This window comes from Carcharodon carcharias, chromosome 12 (assembly GCF_017639515.1).
Source record: "Carcharodon carcharias isolate sCarCar2 chromosome 12, sCarCar2.pri, whole genome shotgun sequence".
In the NCBI taxonomy this organism is placed as follows: domain Eukaryota; kingdom Metazoa; phylum Chordata; class Chondrichthyes; order Lamniformes; family Lamnidae; genus Carcharodon; species Carcharodon carcharias.
The window spans coordinates 56,707,503-56,729,203 of NC_054478.1; the positions used below are offsets into that span (position 1 = coordinate 56,707,503).

Here is a 21,701-nt window from a genome sequence, read left to right on the forward strand (position 1 = left end):
TTAACCAGACACCAGGCAAAGTATTTTCATCCTACAACTTCAAAATGAGGTTCCTTTCACTTTGGTTCATGTGGAGACAGTTGCAGGTTTACAACTACTTTGACCTTGCATTACTTCACCACTCTGCACACACAAAACTGCTGATATTATACCTAGCACGGTTCATTGAATGTAAATTCTCATTGCACCACTATCCGCTTTGAACTCACCTCTTCTAACAAAATAATTTTTCATAGTGCCAATTGTTATTAGCAATATAAACATATTGCTTGGTCTCTGGTCACTAGGTACCAGATTTTACCCCACTTCTTGAATGCTCTATTCAAAAAATGCAAATGCACTCTACCTCTCTTACATCTCAAAACTAGTACACATCAAAGCACCCAGACGAGCTGACTTTAATCCAATTTAGACACGCCCACAGACTAAACCTCTATTTTAAAAGAAAAATATTTTCCATTAATATTATATACATTAATAGCTTCATGACAATTGACAAAAGTAGCCTGGAAAATGAGTTCATAGGATGTATGCGGGATAATTTCTTAAAGCGGTATGTTCCTGAGCCAACCAGGGAGCTGGCTATCCTAGGCCTGGTAATGAGCAATGAGACAGGATTAATCAATAATCTCACGCTATAGGAACCTTTAGGTGACAGCAATCATCAATTATAGAATTTCATGTTCAGTTTAAAGGGGTGAAGTGTGAATCTAACATTAGTGTTTTAAACCTGAATAAAGGTAAGCATAAGGGAATGAAAGCAGAGCTAGCTAAAGCGAACTGGGAAGATAGGTTAAATGGGAGGGTAGAAAGATGCAGTGGCAGGCTTTTAAGGACATATTTAATAATTCTCAGCAAAGATTTATCCCATTAAGAAAGAAAGATTCTTTCAGAAGGATGTATCATCCATGGCTGAATAAAGAAGTTAAGGATTGTATCAGATTGAAAGAAACACTACAAATCTCAGTAGGTCAGAAGATTGGTCAAATTTTAAGAACCAGCAAAGAATAGCTAAAAAAAATAAAGAGGGAGAAAGTTGTATATGAGAGAAGGCTAGATAGTAATATAAAACACAGAGTTTCTACAAGTATTTAAATAGGAAAACAGTAACTAAAACTAGTGTTTATCCTCTAAGAGTGAGTCTGGGGAATTGATAATGGAAAACAAGGAAATAGTGGAGGTGTTGAGCAGGTATTTTGTGTCTGTCTTCACTGTGGAAGACTTAAAAAATTTCCCAAAGATATTTGAAAATCAAACAGGAGAAAGGAACTTAAAACAATCACCAACACACGGAAAAAGGTGCTGGGAAGACTATTAGATCTTAAAGGCTGACCAGTCCCAGGAGCAGATGGCCTGCCTCCCAGGACCTTAAAATAAGTGGTTGCAGAGATAGTAGATGCATTGGTTATAATCTTCCAAAATTCCTTAGACTCTTGAAGGATTTGAAAATAGCTAATATTTATTCAAGAAAGTTGGGAGACAGAAAGCAGGAAACTACAGGCCAGTTAGCCTAACATCTGTCATTGGGAAAATGCTCGGATCCATTATAGAATACTTAGAAAATTGTAATGTCATCAGGCAAGGTCAACATATCTTTGTGAAAGGGAAATTGTGTTTAACTAATTTATTGGATTTTTTTTAGGGAAGTGTGCTATATGTTTCTATGAAGTGACAAACGGTTGTAGCGTACGGACTGTGACTTTAAGTGCTGGTGGTTGCGGAAGGGACCCTGCGCCTTTAAATGTTGGCTGGGCGCAGCGGCGGCTGCGCAGTGTTGATCGGTGGATGATGGCAGATCGGGTCGGGCTGGATGAAGATGAGGTGTCGGTGGGGATTAACCCGGGGCCTGAACCCGAGTCCGAGTCCGGGCCTGAACCCGAACCCGATATAAGCAACTTATCGGGCATCAAATGCACGGTAGGAGGCAGGGCGGAGGTGGTAAGGGGAGAGGGGGAAGCATCCCGGCCTCAGGCCCGGGCCCTCGGAGACCAGGGACCGGGGAGTTGGTGATCGGTATCCCTCGGGGGCTGGCAGCTTGCCTGGTTCCTGGAGAGCGGGTCGGGGTGGATGTGGATGTTGCCGGAGCCCGGGCGCAGCGATCCCCGGAGAGTTTCAGGGCGATTGCTGCCCACAGATTGAAGTCAGACTGGGCTAGACTGGATTTCAGTCTCCCAGATAAGTGTAGCCCAATTCCTCTGTGTCCCTAGAAAGTGTTTTATTTGACAGATTCTACACCGTTTGTATCCCTTTATTGGAAACAGGGCATTTACTTGTGACCCAAGCACCAAATAAGTTGACACAAAGTAATTTATTTGTATTGCACGAAGAGCTTGCGGTAATTCTTCGGTGCTTACGCTGAAGTTGTCTCTGCCATTTTTTATATCCCACCCTTTAAGGTTGCATTTGGAGTCTAAATTTTAGCCTGTTGTGTTTCAGACAGGAGATGCCCAGTTTTTTTACCTGAAAATAGAAGCACATCATTCTGGAAACATTCAGGTTAATAAGCTTTTGTGGAGTTTAGATTTGTTCATATTTTAGCTGTAGATTCTTACATTCCCTGGCTGATTTCCCCCCCCCCCCCCCCAAATCAGCTGCCCAGGAGAGTGTCCTGTGCATTTGTGTTTATATGCATGTGGACAAATCTTTCCAACAGTTTCAGGTTCAGGTTTACATAGGATTAGGTAGAATGTATGGCACAGCAACAAGCCGTTTGGCCCAATGCCTGAGTTTATGCCCCGCTCCCATGTTTCCTTACCTAAACCTACCATTGTAACCTTTTCCCTTATGCTTGTCTATTTTCCCCTTCAATTCATCTATATTGCTTGTTTCAACAACTTCCTGTGATAATGAGTTCCATGTTCTTACCATTCTTTGGATGAATAAGTTCCTTCTGAATTCCCTATTGGATTTCTTGGTGATTCAGTTATATTGATGGCCTCTAGTTATGCCCTTCCCCATAAGAAACATTCTTTCTGTACCCACTTCATCATAACCTTTTATAACTTTAAAGATTCCTATTGGATCACCCCTCAGCCTTTTATTTACCCCCCCCACCCCCACCAAAGAGAGATGAGACCCAATCTATCATACCTTTCCTGATATGTATATTCATTGATTTCTAACTTAAACGTTAATTATGGGTGACAACTTGTGCGTTGTCTGTACATTTAAGTTTAGAGGCTCCAGGAGTTAGTTTGGATGCTAATTTTAAATTTTTAGTGTTGTGAATTGGAACCAGCTTTGCATTGTTATTAAAGTTGCAATGTAATGCATATTTGAGAAGTGGACTAGACAGTGTTGGAGTAATAAACAAGCAGCTCTGTGCATGTTTGCTGCTGACTTTGTATCTGTGAGTTCTCCTATGTGGCTGTCTAATATTTTCTGAAGGCTGGAGAAGTCAAACAAGCAATAGATGATATTGTGCTGATGTTCTGTATGAGTAAACAGTGTCTATTGGCACTGGAAAAGAATGATGGCTTCTGCATTTAGAGACATTGTTTATATCTATGACTCTGCTGTTGGCAGTAACCACCTCAGTTTGGGTCTTGGCACTTTTGAAGGTAGCAATGTTCATCCTTGAGGCTGATTTTATTAGCAGTGTTGGAAAAGTATCATGTTCTGCTGGCAAATGGAAATCCTAAATGCCAGAAGGTACACTTTATGGTGGTGGCTTTGGGGTGCAGATTGAATGCAGGAAGGAGCTGTTGAAGGTTGTTACCCACTTGGGAGTTATGGATGAGGGTTGTCATTGAAACAATGCCACACGCTCATTTGTAACAAGGCAACTTAACGCTTCAAAAATTGACCAAACATTTAATGGATTTGTGTTTTTCTTCATCCAAACCGCTAAAACTCCTCATGCTACTTAAATTATCACAACATTCCTAAACTGAAGACCACGTTCTTGGGCAGGAAGCAACCTGGGATTGGAGAGAAAGGAGATGCTGAAGTCATGAGGCATAGGAAAAGGCAACGGTTGTTGGATTTAAGCAGCTGATGGATAGCTTGGGGTTGGATAAGGAGTAATGGAAAAAGAAGAGATTTAACAGTGGAAGCTGGGCATCTGAGATAACCTAGTTGTGAGAGGAATTTTGGACTCTTGAGCATCCCCAATTTTAGTTGTATCACCCTTGGGTGGCTGTGTCTTCAGCTGGCTAGACCCTTTGCTCTGGAAGTCCCTTCCTAAACTCCTGTGTGCCTCCAGCACTCTTTCTTCCTTTAAGATGCACTTGACCAAGCTTTTGATAGATGAGTAGTTGAAAATTAGTATCATCAGTAGAATGTGACATTTTAACATTGGAATTCCTATAGGGAATGTTAGGCAGTTTGTATGTGCCCCTATGAGAATTTTAGTATACAAGATTTGCTCTTTTGTCCTCCCCTCCCCACTTTGCAGGATTGAAGGTGGTGCATGTTAGAGCGAGTGTTCAACTTCAACTTATAGTACTGATTGGAAATTAATTTTGGGAGTGTTTAGGTTTATTTTAACCCAGTACTTGGGAGTACCCACAAACCTCTTGACAATCTATAATACATTAACATTTTGCAATTGTGTGTATTTTGTGTCCACGTTCAGATTAGCCAGTGTAAACTTTTCACAATTATTATAGTGCTTGTGTTGGTGACTTGTTTTTTAATGTCCCAACTTCTTAGCTGGTATTGTAGAGAAAATCCAATGCCCCAGCCAACTCTGCTTCCAAAATTACTGTTTGTTATTTTACAGGATTAAAAAAGCTATCTATATCCATTCATCTAAGTTATACCTGCGCACCCTAATCCAATTATTCTTTAGTTCTACAACATACAATAACTATGTTTGGTCTTGATTCCTAATGACCAATGACACTGAAGGTACTAAAGTCTATTAAGAAAAATTTGTATAGAAAATTGCTGCTGCCCGATACTAAGGGATGAAAATGCACGGGCCAAAGTTTCCCCCATGCCCTAGCCTTGAACTCTCAACTTTCCCTAGTTTTTCTCTGGTCTCACCTTGTGTACTTTCTGAGCTCATCTTGTCCAAGAGTCTTGTCTACTGTTCCTTCAACCTGAATCCCACTAAACTGCTGACCACCCAACTTCCCTTCCTGGTGCCTTTGTTAGCTGATATTGTTAACTGTTTTCTCTTTCTCATCAGGTGTTATCCCTCTTTACTTTAAATCTGTTGCCATCACTCCTCTTATTAAAAAAAAAAACCCAAACATTGACCCCCACCATCCTTGCAAATTGCTGCCCTGTTTTAGAGATCCTTTTACTCTCAAGTCTGTGAGAATGTGCCCAAATCTGTGTCCATCTTTCCCAGAACTCCATGTTTAAATCCCTCCAACTGGGTTTCTGCCCATGCTACAGTACCAAAATGGCTCTTTTTTAAAAAAAAATCACAAATAACATCTTTTATGTGACTGTGACAAAGATAAACTTTTGACTTCACGTCCTTGTTGACCTGTCTGCAACTTATGTCACAGTTGACCACACCATTCTCCTCCAATATCTCCCCACTGTTGTAAAGCTGGGTGGGACTGCAATTACCTGGTTCCATTCTTTTCTGTCTAATTGTAGCCAGCAATTGCAATGATTTCTCTTTCCTCTTCCCCCACTGTTATCTCTGGTGCAAAATGGTCCCCTCCTTTTCTCATCCATATGTTGCTCATCTGCAACATCATCCCTAAAGCAGTGTTAATTTTCACGGATGCTGACAACACCCATCCCTACCTCTCCGTCACCTTTCTCACCTCCTCCGCTGTTTCTCAATTATCAGACTTCTTTGCTCATCCAGCACTGGATACTGGTTGAAATTTCTGCCAATTAAGTATTGGGAAAACTGAAGCCATTGTGTTCAGAACCTGCTCCAAATTCTGCTCCCTAATGACTAACTTCATCCCTCTCCCTGGCAACTGCCTGAACCATACAATTTGCAACCTTGATGTCATATTTGACCCTGAGATGAGCTTCTGACCATATGCCATTACTAAAACCACCTATTTCCACCTCCAGTAAGATCACTTGGCTTCACCCTTGTGTTAGCTTACCTGCAGCTGCAACCTTTATTCGTGCATTTGTTACCTCTGGACTTGACTATTCCAGTGCTCTCCTAGCTGGCCTCCTGCATTCTGTCCTTTGTAAACTTGAAGTCATCTAAAATTCTTGTGCCTGTGTTTACTTACACCAAGTCCTGTTTGTCTATTATCCTTCCCACCCAGCTCTCTCGCTTCCCCCCAATTCTCACTGACCCATATTAGCTTCTGGTCAAGTGAAACCTTCATTTAGAAAATTCTCATCCATGTTTTCAAGTTCCTCTACAGCCTTGCCCATCCCTATCTCTTTAATCTCCTCCCTCCCTATAACTCTGAGATATCTGTGCTTCTATAATTCTGGGCTCTTGTGTATTCCTGATTTTAATTGCACCACCCTTGGTGGCTGTGCCTTTAGCTGCCTAGATCTTTTGCTCTGGAAATCCTTTCCTAAATCCTTATGCCTCTCTAGCTATCTTTCTCCCTTTAAGTTGCACCTTAAGACCTATCTGACGAAACTTTAGGCCATCTGCCCTAATAACACCTTATGTAGCTTGATGTCTATTTTTTCTTTATGATGCTCCTGTAAAGTGCCTTGGAATGTTTTATTACCTTATTGCACTATGTAAATATAAGCTGTAAGCAGTTTTCTCAGTTGTGCAATTGTTATTTTAATTAATGTAAAGATAATAGAAGACAAAAGCTGCTTATTGAAGAAAATGGAGATCAGTGTGTCAGAAGCAGAGAAACGAACTGGAAAAAATGCAGTGAACATGCAGGAGATTTATACAGTATACCTCATTGAAACAAGGTATGTGCAGCTCCATTATATTAAAAAAAATTAGTTTTGTTTTACAATAGTTTCATGGTCTGTAATTTGTATGTTTTTAGGTGAATACACAAATTACCAGAATTTTGACACCACAAGTTGTCATTTTAACAAATTTTGCTGCATAAAACTTGAAAATATCACTAGAGTTGATATACATGCATCTTTCTTCATAAAGCTTTTGATTCATTCTTTACAACCTGTTGCTGTTCTTTATATTGTACTGTATGGGAATAAAAGATTTTCACTAAGTGAACAGCTGAAAGATCACTTGTGCCAGGTCAGTATTATGACCGAACAGTTAATGATTGCCTAGACTTGGGGTACAGCCGTGGTGATTTCTTTAAGATTAAATTAAGGTGTAATTGGAACTTGATATTGTAAGAACTATCCTGTAATGCTCTTAACTCAAATGTTTGTCCAAGTTATAAAATCGCAATTGACATCAGCATTTGGGCACGAAAGAGCAGCAGGAATGGAAAATTATAATCATAAGTAGTTATTTTTTGTGCTGTTGTACCAGACTCTTCAGTATTTTTCTACCTGAAAGGTATGGTGTCTAAAGTCCAATGAATAAATCTCTTTTGTTTTGGGGATCTTTCCAGCTTCTGCCTGAATTTGGAATTGAAAAAGTGGAGCAAGCATTCTAAGTAAAATCAACATGTGTCATCACTCTAATTCTTAGCTAGTTCTGACCCTCTTTGTGAACTGTTTTCCTGATGCACTGAGCATTCCAGAGTGCATTTTCTCCCTGTTTAATACATTCATATTAGTCCTGTTTTTATGTGCACCATAGACTTGAACTATTAATGTAATATCCAACTAAGCTTATTTAATGTAATGATAGTATGTTATAGGGAAAAACTGAACAATTCAGTAGAGTTTAAGAACATTCAAACATAAAAGCTTCCCTTATCCCTGATTCCCCAAGAGACCAAAAGCCTGTCCGTCTTGACCTTAAATCTATTCAATGATGGTGCACCCACACCCCTCTAGGGTGAAGAACTCCAAAGATTCACAACTGTTTGAGTGAAGAAATTTCTCATCATCTCAGTCCTAAATGATTGGCCCATTGTCCTGAAACTGTGCCCCCTTGTTCTTTAATACTAGGCAATAAGTTTTGCACTTTAATATCATTTCAAACAGTTCTTACTGCTACTATATTATGTGACTCAAATCTGGTTGTATGGCTGGTTGTTAAAATACCTGCACTGCTGTTTTGTACCCGTTTTCCATACCTATGTTTCTAGATTAGTGACAACACTAACATGAAACATCTCATGTTAGATACTGTATAATAAATGGTCATCATGGACTTAGCGATTCCTCCCCAGTGTCCTGCTACAATCCTTGACCTTAAACAGGTAGTAACATGCACGTCTGCCAGCTATAGGTTGGAAATTTGTACAGCTGACCTAGAGAAGGGAAAGGGAAAGATAGTTGATGCGAAATGTTGACTGTGCAGGGTTTTTTTTAAAAAGAAGCTTTGTGTTGGCTGGATGCTGGGAGCTAAGTGAATGCAATTTGAGATCTTGCCTGTGTTTGTTTGAGACAGTATTTAAAACAATGTTGGCGCAGTTGTGTGCTAAAGGGAGATGCACAAAGTAATCGTGTTTTAGTTTTCTAAAATATCCCTACAGATTATACTGTTAAATGTGTGAAGTAAGGTTTCATTTTATTGCCATGCACCTCCAGAATCATTTATATGGTCTTTAGGCATTGACCTGCTTTTCTTAACGATTTTGGTCAATGTTTGCCAAAAAAGATTGATTTTTATCCATGGGAGTAGGAAGACATTGATATTTGGGTTCAGACTTATTTTGAAGGGGGCAGGGAAATGAATCTTAAGCATTTATAATTTTGCCTACGTCTCCTTGCATTTTGCTTGCAGCACTATTTACAAGGTTTGTGTCCACCTGGTGTCCCAGTTAACCTACACTAGGATGAAGAGGAGTGGGGGACTCCTAACTTTGTTTGGTAGTATGGAATTTGAGTGTTTCTGAAAAAGACACATGCTGTCAAATCTCTGTCTTGCACTCAAGACAATGTAAAGGGAGTACAGATTTATACTTAGTGAGAAGAGCGCTGATTGGTTGGCAACTAATTTAAGATTCAGTTGGGCTTATCGTGTGGTGCACATACGTGTGCTAGAAGCTATGTATATTAATACACGGGGCCCTGTTCTTTGCAGACAGAGGACGTACATGTGCTGTGCCTGTTTCAACTAAACAAAAGGGGATAGCCATTCTCTGGTCAATGCCTTAACAAATCAGAGTCAACATGCCTGGTTTGAATTTAAACAAAGCTTGGCAATTAACTCAGTTATCAGGTAACTGGTGCATTCAACATGGCAATACTGTTACTCATCAGAGTTCACTTGTCAACCAACCAGCACTCTCTTCTCATGAAGTATAAATTGGTCCCTTTACGTTTGGTATTCTTGCGAATTGTCCTGATGAGTGCAAGACAAAAAGCTTTGACAATGTGTAACTCATAACCAGTTACTTTTCTTGTTCATGGTGTATGAACACTAAACTAAACTAGCTTTAGTAACAATGTCGGTGTTTCTTTGAAACCCTCAATCAAACTGGGGAGGTAACTTGCAGTTAGAATAAAAGCTAGATACTAGTGAGCCTGGGCATTACTGTCATATGAAATGCACTTTATTGGAAAATACATTGGATACTCACTTGTTGTGTGACTTTGGCCTTGTCCTAGTTTGTATATCATTTGTATAACGGATAGAAACTGAATTAAACTGTTATTTAATTATAGGATACAGTTGACATTCAGATGTTTGCTCTTGTCATGTTGTTCATTAAACCTTGTGATTAGATTAAGGTATATTGCTCCTTGCTTTCTTAAGTATATTGGCCATACTGTAAATGTATTTATGTTCATTAATCTTCACAGTTTGATTTGAGTTTGTCAATCAAATAGATTTCAGTGCAGTGACGTTCTTGGAAATGAATTAAGCTTCCCTTTTGGATCTGTTTTGGTGTTTATCAATAAATAGCTTATAGTTCACATGCAAAGTCTGTTCTAGGGCAAGGGTGGGGGGGCGCCTGTTTAAGATGAATTGGTTCCAGTTCAGATGAGATGCAGCCCATGTTCTTATGGGCAGGTTAACCAGTTCTGTGGGGTAGCATTAAAACTAATTTCTCAAGGGATGACCACCCCAGAGGACTGTGGGAGACAAATAGCACTAGAGTAAACAGTAGTTCCCTAATGGGATGGACCAGATGGGGTAAATGCAAGACAATCTAGTGGGATTGGAGTGCAAATGTGTAAAGGCGCATGAAGTGGCAAATAGGTTTTCGGTGCAGGCATATCAACATGTGGCTGTGTGATATATTGGCAATAACAGACTTGGCTCAGAGAAGGCGAGAATTTGGAACTTGTTATTCCTGGCTACAGTTATTCTGGAAAGATAGAAAGGGAATAATGGTGATAGTGTTGACCAGTTAAACTCTTATATAATATCTTTGTGTTATAAAAGTGTTTTGAAGTTAGAATTAAGGAACAATAGAGGAGCTATTATATCATTGGGTGTATTCTCTAGGTCACTAAATAGTGGTAAAGTGAGGAGAAACAAGTTACAGAAAGTTTCAAAAACTGCAGAGTATTGATGGGGAATTTCAATTTTTCTAATATAGATTGGAGTAGTAGCAGCCTAAAGGGCAGAGGGGACAGGAGTTCTTGGAAGTGTGTGCAAAATAATTTTCTTAATCATATGTTCCCAGCTCAATGAATAAAGATACTTTGCTGGATCTAATTCTGGGAATGATGGGGGATGTTGAGCATTTTTCACTGGGGTAGCATTTGGGGAACTGAACATACCATGTTTAGAATAGTTAGGGAAAAGGACCAGGAACAATCAAGTAAAAATACTTAACTGGATAAGGTTTAATGTTAAAGAATTAAAAAGAATCTAGCTTGTTTGGCTTAAGATAAAAAAAATTGATGGGCAATGGGGAGCCTTCAAGGGAGTTAGTTTGGGTATAGAGCAGACAATCTTGTGCAGGGGAAAGAAAGGGCATCCAAAGTGAGAGCTCCTGAATGATTGGAGATAGAGGTTATAACTAAACAACAAAAGGAAGCTTACAACAAATATAAGGTTCAAAAACCTACAGCATCTTTAACATAATGAAACATCACAAGGGGATTCACAGAAGCATTATGAAAGAAAGTATGACGTGAGATATTGGGCTGGATTTTTATCCTAGAGGTGGGTAGCAGGAGTCGGGGAGATTTACTGGCTCCCGTGCCCACCTTGGGAGGAAGTGTCTGCAAAGGTGGGATTCTTGTTTGTGAGATGGGTGGGGGTGCGGATGTGGGGGTGGCTGGAGGGTGTGCTGGAGTTGGGTCTGCTATCCCAGGAAAGAATTCATGCCTAACAGCCCTTGTGGCTGCTTCTGGAGATGGGCTGTTAGTCTGGGTTCTCAACCAAGGATGCATAATGAGGCTTGGCTGAGTGCTTCGTGCCCCATCATCCATGAGTCTATGGAAACAACTGCTCCCAAGGGCAAACATTGCTTGATTGACAGCTTTCTCTCAGATCAATTTCTCAATTGCTCAATATTTATTTGCATAAGAGAGTTGTCAGGTGTTTGCAGTTTCTGCTATTGATACTTTTAAGGGCTGGTTAATTGACACCTTTTTTATAGGCTTGTTTTCAAAGGAGTTTTTGTAATAAAGTTATGAATAAATTACTTTTAAAGCTTTTTCACACATGACATTGTGTCAAGCTTTTTATCAAACTTACTTTTCGAACGGTTCCCTCATCCAGATTATAGTTCACGGCATCTCTGAGGGGCTGTGAACCACAACTCATTGATAAGCTGGCCCAACTCCGCAAAAATTGCAGAGGTATAGGAGATGCCTATCCCTGATATGGAGCTGGCCAAGTCAGGAGTTCAGGGTGTGGGCGTGCACCCCACCTTGACAAAAATTGGGGGTACTGGAAATGGGGCTGGGAGTTGGACTCTGATTTTAAAGGCCTGTGGAGCCTCCCCAACTTAGAAAATCTAGCCCATTAGTTCAGGTGACAAAATGCTTGGTGAAGAAGGTAAGTTTTTTTTTAAGGAGTGTCTTAAGGGTGGAACGTTGAGGTAGAGTTTAAGGAGAGTTGTCCAGAGCTTTAGGCTGAGGCAACGGAAGGCATAGGCATCAATGTTGAAGCAATTATAATTAGAAATGCCCAGAGTTAGAGGGTGCATATTTGGAGATTGTAAGGCTGGAGGAAATTGGAGATAGGGAGGGATAAGGCCATGGAGGGATTTGAAAACAAGGGTGGGAATTTTTAAAATCAAGTTGTTGCTTGACCTGAAGTCAATGTCAATCAGTGAGCACAGGTGTAATCGGGGAATGGGACTCTGGCAGCAGAGTTTTGGATGATCTCAAGTTCAGAGTGTAAAATGTGGGAGACCAGCCAGGAATATGTTGGAATAGCCGTGTCTGGAAGTTACGAAGGCATGAATGAGGGTTTCAGTAGCATTTGAGCTGAAAAGTCGTGCGATGTTACAGAAGTGGAATAGGTGGTCTTATTAATGGCACAAATGAGGTCGGAAGCTAATCTCTGCAAGCTTGGTGTTACATCTGATCCGATCAGACTTTTGTCAAGGAGAGTTCATGATACTTTTGTTCTCTAATCTAAATATAGACAGTACAGAGGAAATCTTAAAGAAAAGCAGCTAACATAAAGGCGGACCCCAAGTCTTTTATAACTGCAAATAGCCCAAGGATGGGACTGATTAGCCAAAAAAAAAATCATGTGGAGGCAGAGGGCGTGCAAGGTATTAAATGAGGACTTTTCTCTGGTGAACAAAGATATAGAGGATGCTGTCATGAGTAGTGAAGGAGGATGTAGTGATACTAAATAGGATTGAAAATAGAGGAGATGCTTAAGGTTTGGTGGTACTTGAAAGTAGAAAAACAATCCTGCCTGGATGGGATGTATCTCAGATTAATGAGAAAAGTAAGGGTGGAGGTGCTCGTCAAAGTTTTTTAATCCTTGAATATGGGAAAGGTGTCAGAGCGCTGTAGATGTTGCATCCCAGCCAGGAAAAGGGGAGAGAGAAACTTGCCAATTGCAGGCTAGCCAGCCCAACGTTGGTGGCTGGGAAACACAGCAGATATTAATCAGGGACAAAAATAACTTGGAAAATCATGGCATAATACATGAAGTCAGCATTGATATGTTACAAGGCAAATAATATTTGACAAATTTGATACCATTCTTTTGAAGTATTGGAAAGAGTTGATGAGGGTAATGCTGTTGAGGTGCATTTGGACTTTCAAAAGGCATTTGACATGTAAGCAAAATTATAGCCCTTGGGTTTAAAGGGACAATGGCAGCATGGATACAAAATGAGTAAAGGACCAAAAGTAGAGAATAGTTGAGAACAGATTTTCAGATTGGAGGGAAGTATACGTGATGTTCCCCACGGATCGGTAATTGAACCACTGCCCCTTTTTGATAAACAGTAATGACTTAGATTTGGGTGTACAGGGCATAATTTCAAAGTTTGCAAAGATACAAAAATTTAAAATGTAGTAAGTAGTGAAGATAACAGCAGACTTCAGAAGGACATAGACTGGTGAAATGTGGAGACACGTGACTGATGAAATTTAATGCGGATAGGTGTGAAGTGATGCATTTTGATAGAGATAATGAGGAGGGGTAATATCATTTAAACAGTCCTCCTTTTGAAGGGGTGCAGGAGCAGAGACCTGAGGTGTATGTACATAATTTTTGAAGATGGCAGAACAAGTTGAGAGCAAACTGGATCATTGGCTTTATTATAGGAGCATAGAGTGTAAAAGCAATGAATATGGTTAAAGTTTTTAGCACTGGTTGACACTCAGCTGGAATATTGCATGCGATTTTGGATGCTCTGCTTTAAGGAGAATGTGGAAGAGAATTACTAGAATGGTATTGGGGAAGAAGGACCAGTTGTGTGGACTGCCAAGAAAAGTTGGAATAGTTTTCTTTTGAGGGCAAAGCTGGTTCAGAGGAGATTTCATAAAGATGCTCAAAATTATGACTCTATCTAAGTCATTCATCAATCAGAAGAAACTGTTTCTAGTGACTGAAAGGTCAGTAACCAGAGGACAGAGTTAGTGATCTGTCAAAAGGGGTAAAATGAGAAAACCTTTTACAGCTCAAGTTGTCGTGATCTAGAATGCACTGCCTCAAAGGTGGAAACAGATGCAATGGTAACCTTTAAAAGAGAATTGGATACTTATGGGGGTTAAACATTACAGGGGATAAGAGATGGACCACATGGCTTCCTTCTTTGCTGAATGTTCCTCTGATGCCGTATAGCTCTGTTATCTATTTTTTGTGTAATATACTTTATAGATCTGCTGTAGCTTGTTTCATTGTTTATGCAAGGAAATATCTTAACTGTTTTAATGCAGAGGTATAGATTATGTCTAAGAAAAACTGAATAAGACACTCTCCCATTTGTCAAAAATAAAATGATTAAGTTTTTTTCTTCTACCTCTTTCTCGTGTTGGGATCTGTCTTGCTCCCTGCTGAGTGCTTTCGCGGGATTACATGATCTTGGGAGGATTTGTGGCAGACCTTTGAATGTTTGGTTGAATATTTTCCTTTGGAAGCAAAGAAAGTTAGAGGAAAGGATACTTGTGCTGAAGTTACATCTTGTATGTGAATCTCCCACAACATACGTATAAGTCAATGGTACTTGATTTCTGCAAAATGAAATGTAAATATTAGACTTTAATTATCAAAAGCATATTACTCAAATTTAATGGGACTCTAAAAGCTGCAGAAAGCATTAAAATTGTTTTAGGTGTGATGGAATGTGAAGAAAATGCCTGATTAAATGGCCCTTTTTAAAAATCAGGGCAAACATTTCAGCTAAAGGGTTAATGGGGAGGGGGGCATTCTGAAGCTCATTTAGGAAGCAGCTCATTCCCTATTAAATGCTAAATTTAGTAATTGATTTTTGGAATATTTCTTTCTTTATCCTTGCCCCTTGAGGTCACGGCTGGGTTATCTTGTTTGCTGTATCATACTAACTGAAGTTTTTATTGGATTGGAGCTGGAGAGCTTCAGCATCCTGCTGTTTGTGTAAATTGGGCCAGTGTTTTGTATCAATTTAGTTCAGAATATTATTGTTTAATGGATTATGCTCAGCCCTTGATTTCACTTTTGTGCCCACTTAGCAGTATATTAAGCCATAATGAATTATACTAGTAATGTTACTGAAATTGAAGTGAGGGGATTTATTGTTGTAATGCTCATCTAGCACAAAAGTGAGAGATTCTAAAGTATGTCTCATTCTTGCCATAAGATAAGGTAACTAAATGGCACGTACGAGTGATTCACAAGTGCAAGTTATATTTGTGATGTTTGGTTGGGAGGTGAAGTTGCTTCGGAAGGAGATATTAAATAATTTATTAACTAGATTTTTGGTTCTGTTTTAAAATATTATGTTGGTATTTGTTTCATAACATTCTGAGGGGTTTAAAATTAAAACTTTCTATTAAATCTCCCGTTTGGGCTTCACTGCTGCAGTCTTTGTAGCGCACGTCTTTTCAGAACTATAGTTTCTCATTCTTGATATTATTCTAGTGAATCTATGCTATGTGCACATTAGATTTTAATGCCCTTTCTATAATGGTCATCCAAAATTGCGCACAATGCTTTTTTTCTTTATCTGTGGCCTACACCTTGTATAAATTGATCTTCAATGTTTTGCATGCATTGCACAGATCATGGTAAATAACTTGCAATGTTATGTGCAAGATAATTCCCAAGTACTATTGCGTAGCTTCTGATTCAAGGAATTGCTTCAGTAACTTGTTGTGCTTATTGTCAACATGGTATAGCAGCAAAACCTGAAGGGCTGTTCAGGACTGATTTGGAAGTCTTAATTGTGTGAAAAAGCTAATAATCTCTGACTGTAATCTTGTTGATTTCTGCAAATCCTATTTTTCTTCATCCTTATAGTTCCTGGAGTTTTTTTGTGAACTGAAATCATCAGTTCATCTCGTGCTTGCTACATCAGATAGGTTTAGTACTTTTTTAGTAATGGGTGTTTCTCTTCGGTCTAATTTTCATCAGTGGACCTCTAACTGCCACTGCCATCCCCCTCCACTGACCACCACCACCACACTGAACCTGATCTCTTTTTTTAATAAGAAGCTTTTTAATATTCCTGTTCTGTAGCACTATGCTTGAGTGCTTTTGTTGCATACATTTTAGCTGCCCCAACTATTGGTTACAGTCCCCTTTTAAGATTGCAGTTAAAACCAAATTGCAACCATAGTTTGGTTACTGAAATTGCCTGGGCTAGCACAAATGGATAAATTGGTGAGGTTGTGCCTTCACCTTTAATGTAATAAAACATCCTAATGGATTTTACAGGGCTGCTAAAAAGCAAAATTTGACACTCTGCATGTTAGGGGATATTAAGATTACCAAAAACTTGGTCAGAGACAGAGGTTTTAAGGAGAGTTTAAAAAGGATGTACAAGAGGTAGAAAGAAGTTTAGGGAAAGAATTCAAGCTTAGGATCTTGCCAGCTGCAGGCCTGGCTACCAAAGGTGGAGCAATTTAAAATTGAGGATGGTCAAGTGACCAGAATTAGAGGAGAAAAAAGCAAAAAACTGCGGATGCTGGAAATCCAAAACAAAAACAAAAATACCTGGGAAAGAGGAGCCCTGGACTGGACATGAACCAAATGTTAGGTTCAATTCTCATTAAAGATAAGTTTCAGAAGAGTTTTTTTGTAGTTGCTAAGCTTTTTTAAAGTCCTAATCTCCAAACTTTCCCATTCCTAGATCAATGTATCTTGCATGCCTAGTGATTGGGTTACTCAGAGAAACAGCTTTTTAAAACAAAATAATATCTAGCTTCCAGAGTAGACTACTATGTATTTAAAATTGTATCTTGAAAGGAGAAATTGGTTGATGTGGCATGTTATGCGCTGAAAATATGAAAAGCATTTGGAAAGTTGGTGTTTTTAGAGTTTTTATGACTTAACTATTGTGATTTATGGAAAAAGGTTTTTGACATTCAAGGTTAAGGTGATTTGATGCAGGCAAATGAGCCCTGTTGAAGAATTCAAATACTGTAGGATAAAAGTTTAATAATTCACAAGTTGAGAGAGGAATCTTAGAAATTGCAGCTCATGAAACCATTCGGCTCACTTCTATGGTGCTAGTTTTAATTGGGTGCATCTACATCAATTTCCCTGCTCTTTCGCCATTACCTTTTATTCTCAAATATTTGACTTCCATTTTCATCTGATGTTGCTTCTAACTTTAATAGCCTCATGGGATAAGGCAGTGCATGTTCTACTGATGCTTTCTGTATAGTGGGGGAGGGGAGGGGAGAAAAAATCTTCTAGCTTTCCCCCTTTGTTCTTTTTTTGAGTCCTAACTCACTCTCCTCCTTGTTGATTGCTTTTACAGGTGGACAAAAATTTCATTGTTCACCCCTGAGTTTTTATTGAATGTTCCCTTAACCACCTCTTTTCCAACTGGGTGAAAGGAATTGAAAGTAAGAAAAGGTGATCAATTACATTTTGTTTTGGCCCTTACTGCTAACATTTAAATGGATTGCTTAACTCTTTCTGTGGCTCATTCCCAAAATGGACTTTCCAGAATCTCTCATGTTTGACTAATTGGCCTGAACCAACATGTTGCATAAACTGCACATCACTTTTTTGTTTCATATTTAATGCCTCAAACCTCAGAATATTATTGGCTCTCAGTGACATTTCTAACTGTATTCACACTTAATTGCACTTGATGCTTTATGGCTTCTAGAACCGATGACTACTAACAGAATACAGTAAATGCTTCTGAGCGTTAGTCATGATGTACCTGGCATTTAGATGATATGCTCCAGAAGGTTTACTAGCTAAAGATTACTCAGTCAAGTTTAGTTTGGAGTGAGATGAATTTAAAAGAAGTAACGTTGCATGCGTGTACACTTGAGCTTGTGCATGCTTTTGTCTGGTGTCTCTCACCACCTCCCCTCTGCCTCTGATTTAATTTCAAAATGAAATTCTAACCAGCTCTGAGAATAATGTCTGATTCACTTCCTGTTTCAGGTATTCAACAGTGCTCAGCTGTTAAATTAACTTAGTTCAACACACATGTTTTTTTTCCCCCTCTCTGGCATCTCCTAGGGGTATGGTAGCAATATGTACTTCGATATATGTGCCAATATTTCTTTTCACAATGCATGCAATTTGACTTTTTCCTCCCTCCCTTTCCATTGTGGCACCAAGTTGGAATAATATTTTGTGTAAAATGACATGTCCATTGCTATAATCTATCATTTGATGGTGCTTAATGTTCTAACTGCCCTTCGCTACAGCAGCATTTTGAGGATTTATGCATAATGCTGTTTTTCATTAGCAAGGGTTCACAGTTTGCATGTTTTCATTTACTAAGATTTGGAAATAAGTTTCTAAGTAGGCAGGGATTTATTTTTATTTCTGTGCTCTGAACTTGTGCAGAGTTTAATTTAGGTCAGTGTAAGGTGACTTATTAAGTAACTGACCAATTTAATAACCATTGATGTGCCCATGTGTTTTTAACGGAGGCACTATTTTGCGTATTAAATGGATGTGTGAAGTGCACATGGATATGATTTCAAATCTTAAGAGATATAGGTATTGAGTACCTGAAAACACTTCTAGCCGTTGCAAACAAGTATCTATCTATATTCTTACTCGTACTCAGAGACATGATGACTAAGTTTTTTAATATTTCTGTCTGAATTGGATACAAATTGCCCTCCAGCATTTCAATAAGAGACTGGAAAAAGCAAACCAGAATAGCAGCTGTTTCTGCTATGTGATCTATGAAAATAGATTACAGAGAAGCCTCATTATGTGATTGGATGGATGATCACTGAAACTAATTTTTTTTAAACTGATTTTTAATCCTATTTTAAGAATTTATCTGTTGAATGTTATGCTTAGTGCTGGCAATAGAGGGTATATATTTAAAAGATGGTCATCTGAGCATCACAGATGACAGTTATATGTCCATCATTGTGAGTAGTTTATTTTCATCCACTATATTGCTGTTGATTGTGATGGTTAATAATCTTTTATAAATGGCAGCCTCAAGGTTTGGAAAGAGAATGTGAGTTTCATATAGTGACTTTTTGTGCATTACAACTGAAATAGTTAATTTTAAATATTGCATTTAAAGTGATATATCACTGGCATGTATGTATCTCGTATCATCTGATAGATCAGTTCTGTTCCAATCAAATTTACTGTCTTAAGTGCTAAAGGATTTCTTTTGTGCAGCTCATAATTACGTGAAAACTTAATTTAAATTCATTTAATGCTGATGTAGAATTCTCTATTTAGTAAGCTTTTGTACAAGTGAGATGAGTTCTCTTCCCCTGGATGACTGGGAAATTATTAGATACTGTCCACTTTAACTTTGTGTCAAATAATAGATTGTTACGTTATATGTTTCTCTTTCAACTTGTGTTAGAAGTCTTTCTTTGTTAGCTAAATTAAAATAGGAGAATAAACTTTCTATTACAGGAGGAAAATTAAATCTATTAATCTGTCCCAGAGATTAGCGTTTTGACATCAATTCTTTTTTACTTCTGTTTTTTCTTCTTGTACATAGGCCACTTGATTCCCAAAATGAAGAAGAGAGTTCTGTGCCAGATTCCCTCTGGAGAAGATACAGTGAATTTGAGTTGTTGAGGAATTATTTAGTTGTTACATATCCTTGTATAGTAGTACCGCCTCTTCCGGAAAAAAGAGTGAGTAATTTTAATGTTGGAACCATCACAACCGCCTCCTTCCCCAACCTGAAACAAATACTGCAATTGGCTGAATTTCTCAAGTCATTGTTCAAATAGAGGATTTTCCTTGAACCCTTGGATATCCTGTGCCGTGCATGAAGAATATCCAAGGCTTCTGCTGAAGAAATCATCCAGTGATTTTTTTTTTCCTATCTTTTCCTGATCCCTACAAATAAGAATACCTTCTATCCAATTTCTAGTAGGGAGGGATGGGTGTCTACTTAAGACTGTCTTTTAGGAAACCTAAAAGAGGTCAGATGTTTTGCATAGTGCAGTTTTTTTTTAAGTAGCTACAAAGCTTCTCTCTTGCCAATTCATGCCATTTTTAAAATTAAGTTGGATGTTGTTATGAACTAGATTCAATTCAAATCCCCAGTGTATTAGAGTCAGCCTTGCGGCAGTCATTACAGAAAATAAAATTTCAGTCTACTGCTAAGAAATTGCACTTCTGAGCACTGGATATCTTCTTTGGATTTGGCCTTAAATTTGTAGGACATATCTCAGGAATAAGGGAAGCAAATTTGAGTACATAGAAAGTTGTATGCCCCAATTTTTGGAATGCTTTGCATCAAGCCCACTGGGTCTTTTTTGGACTTGCTCAACCTGCTTTGATTTTGAGGTAACCTTGCCTTATAGCAGATTTGAATTCCTCAATTTTTTTTCCAAGTTGAGGGCTGCTTGCCTGTAGGAAGCCAAAAGCACTGATGTCAACGCATGGTAGCTTCAACGTTCTTCCATAATAAGCACAACTTGACTAACATGCCCTCTATTTATTCCTGCAGGCAGAATTTGTTTGGCATAAATTATCTGCTGATAACATGGATCCTGATTTTGTTGAACGACGAAGGATTGGTCTTGAAAACTTTCTGTTGCGTGTTGCTTCGCATTCTACTCTCTCGTGCGACCCAATTTTCTATTTATTTTTAACACAGGTATTGGAAGTTTGCTTTTTTTAACTATTTGCGTTTTGAGTATCTTTCATTGTAAAATGTAATTGGTTTAACTTTGGCGGGAGGGTGTGGGAGCAGAAAACTATTTTTAAAGATCTGACTACACTGCTGAAGGTGTTCTATAATTTACATAATATACCACAAAATATTGTTGAGCAAATTACCAAGACCTTTGTCCCATTGCTATGCTGTTCTTGAGACAAGCAATTTTATAATTTGAGTGTGCAATGCTTGCTTTCGGTACAATCAAGTAATCATGAATGTAAAACCACAAGTAAATCCCATCTATGGACTAGGGGATGAAAAAGCTTTTTTTCCCCTTTGCCTTCCTTCTCCTGTGGATGTAAAAGATCCATGTTTCCTTACATTTTTTTCTTTCCTATGACCCCCACCCCCCACAAAATCAAAGGATACAAAGCTTGAACAGGAAATGGCCATTTGACTCATAAATGTTTGCTTCCATGAACTGCCTACCATATACCCTTATGGATTCTGCTGTACTCTTATTCAATTTCCTGTTAGAAAGCTCTGGAAATACTGATCCCTTAATTTCAAATCCTTGCTACCTTTCCTTCGTATATCTGTTCAAAGCCCTTTCGATACTGTTGCTGTTCTGATTGGTTTCTGAGAGAAAGGTATCTGTGACTGATGTGTTGATAGTTTTGCAGGACTTTGTCCCATGGGCTAGGGCTAAAGAAGCCAGGTTTTGCAGAATCCAAACTAAAACTATTGATATAAAAGTGTCTGGCTGACTGCTTCATTTTCTGATCTGTTACTATTCTGCATTACATTACCTCCACTTCCAAATTATTTGTTTTCATTTTAATTTTCTCTCATTCAGATTCTGAGTGTTCATAAACTTGCAAAATTAAAACTACTGGATATCTTTCAATTTTATTCAAAATGGAAAATGACTTCATTTAAGTATTCTGCGAATTGCAAATGGCACAATTCAAAAAAGTATATCGAAGAAAATTGCCATAACACTTTTTTCAGCTGCTCACAAAAGTTTGCAAAATAATTTGGCAATATCTACAAATTAGTATTTAAAAATAAAACTGAGTCAGTAGGTACCAATTACTGTGTACATGCTGT

The 21,701-nt window shown here is 38.6% G+C and overlaps 1 protein-coding gene across 2 annotated transcripts in view; it reads left to right on the forward strand.

The window, feature by feature from the left end:
- Positions 1–1,758: 1,758 nt before the first annotated feature.
- Positions 1,759–21,701, forward strand: part of snx4 (sorting nexin 4) — a 50,686-nt gene continuing 30,743 nt past the window's right edge. For both annotated transcript variants that reach the window (XM_041201459.1, XM_041201460.1), the window contains exons 1-4: positions 1,759–1,917; positions 6,695–6,819; positions 19,476–19,614; positions 20,439–20,588. In XM_041201459.1, coding sequence (XP_041057393.1) covers positions 1,786–1,917; positions 6,695–6,819; positions 19,476–19,614; positions 20,439–20,588 — 546 coding nt within the window. In that variant the 5' untranslated portion in view covers positions 1,759–1,785. The remainder of the gene's footprint in view (positions 1,918–6,694; positions 6,820–19,475; positions 19,615–20,438; positions 20,589–21,701) is intronic.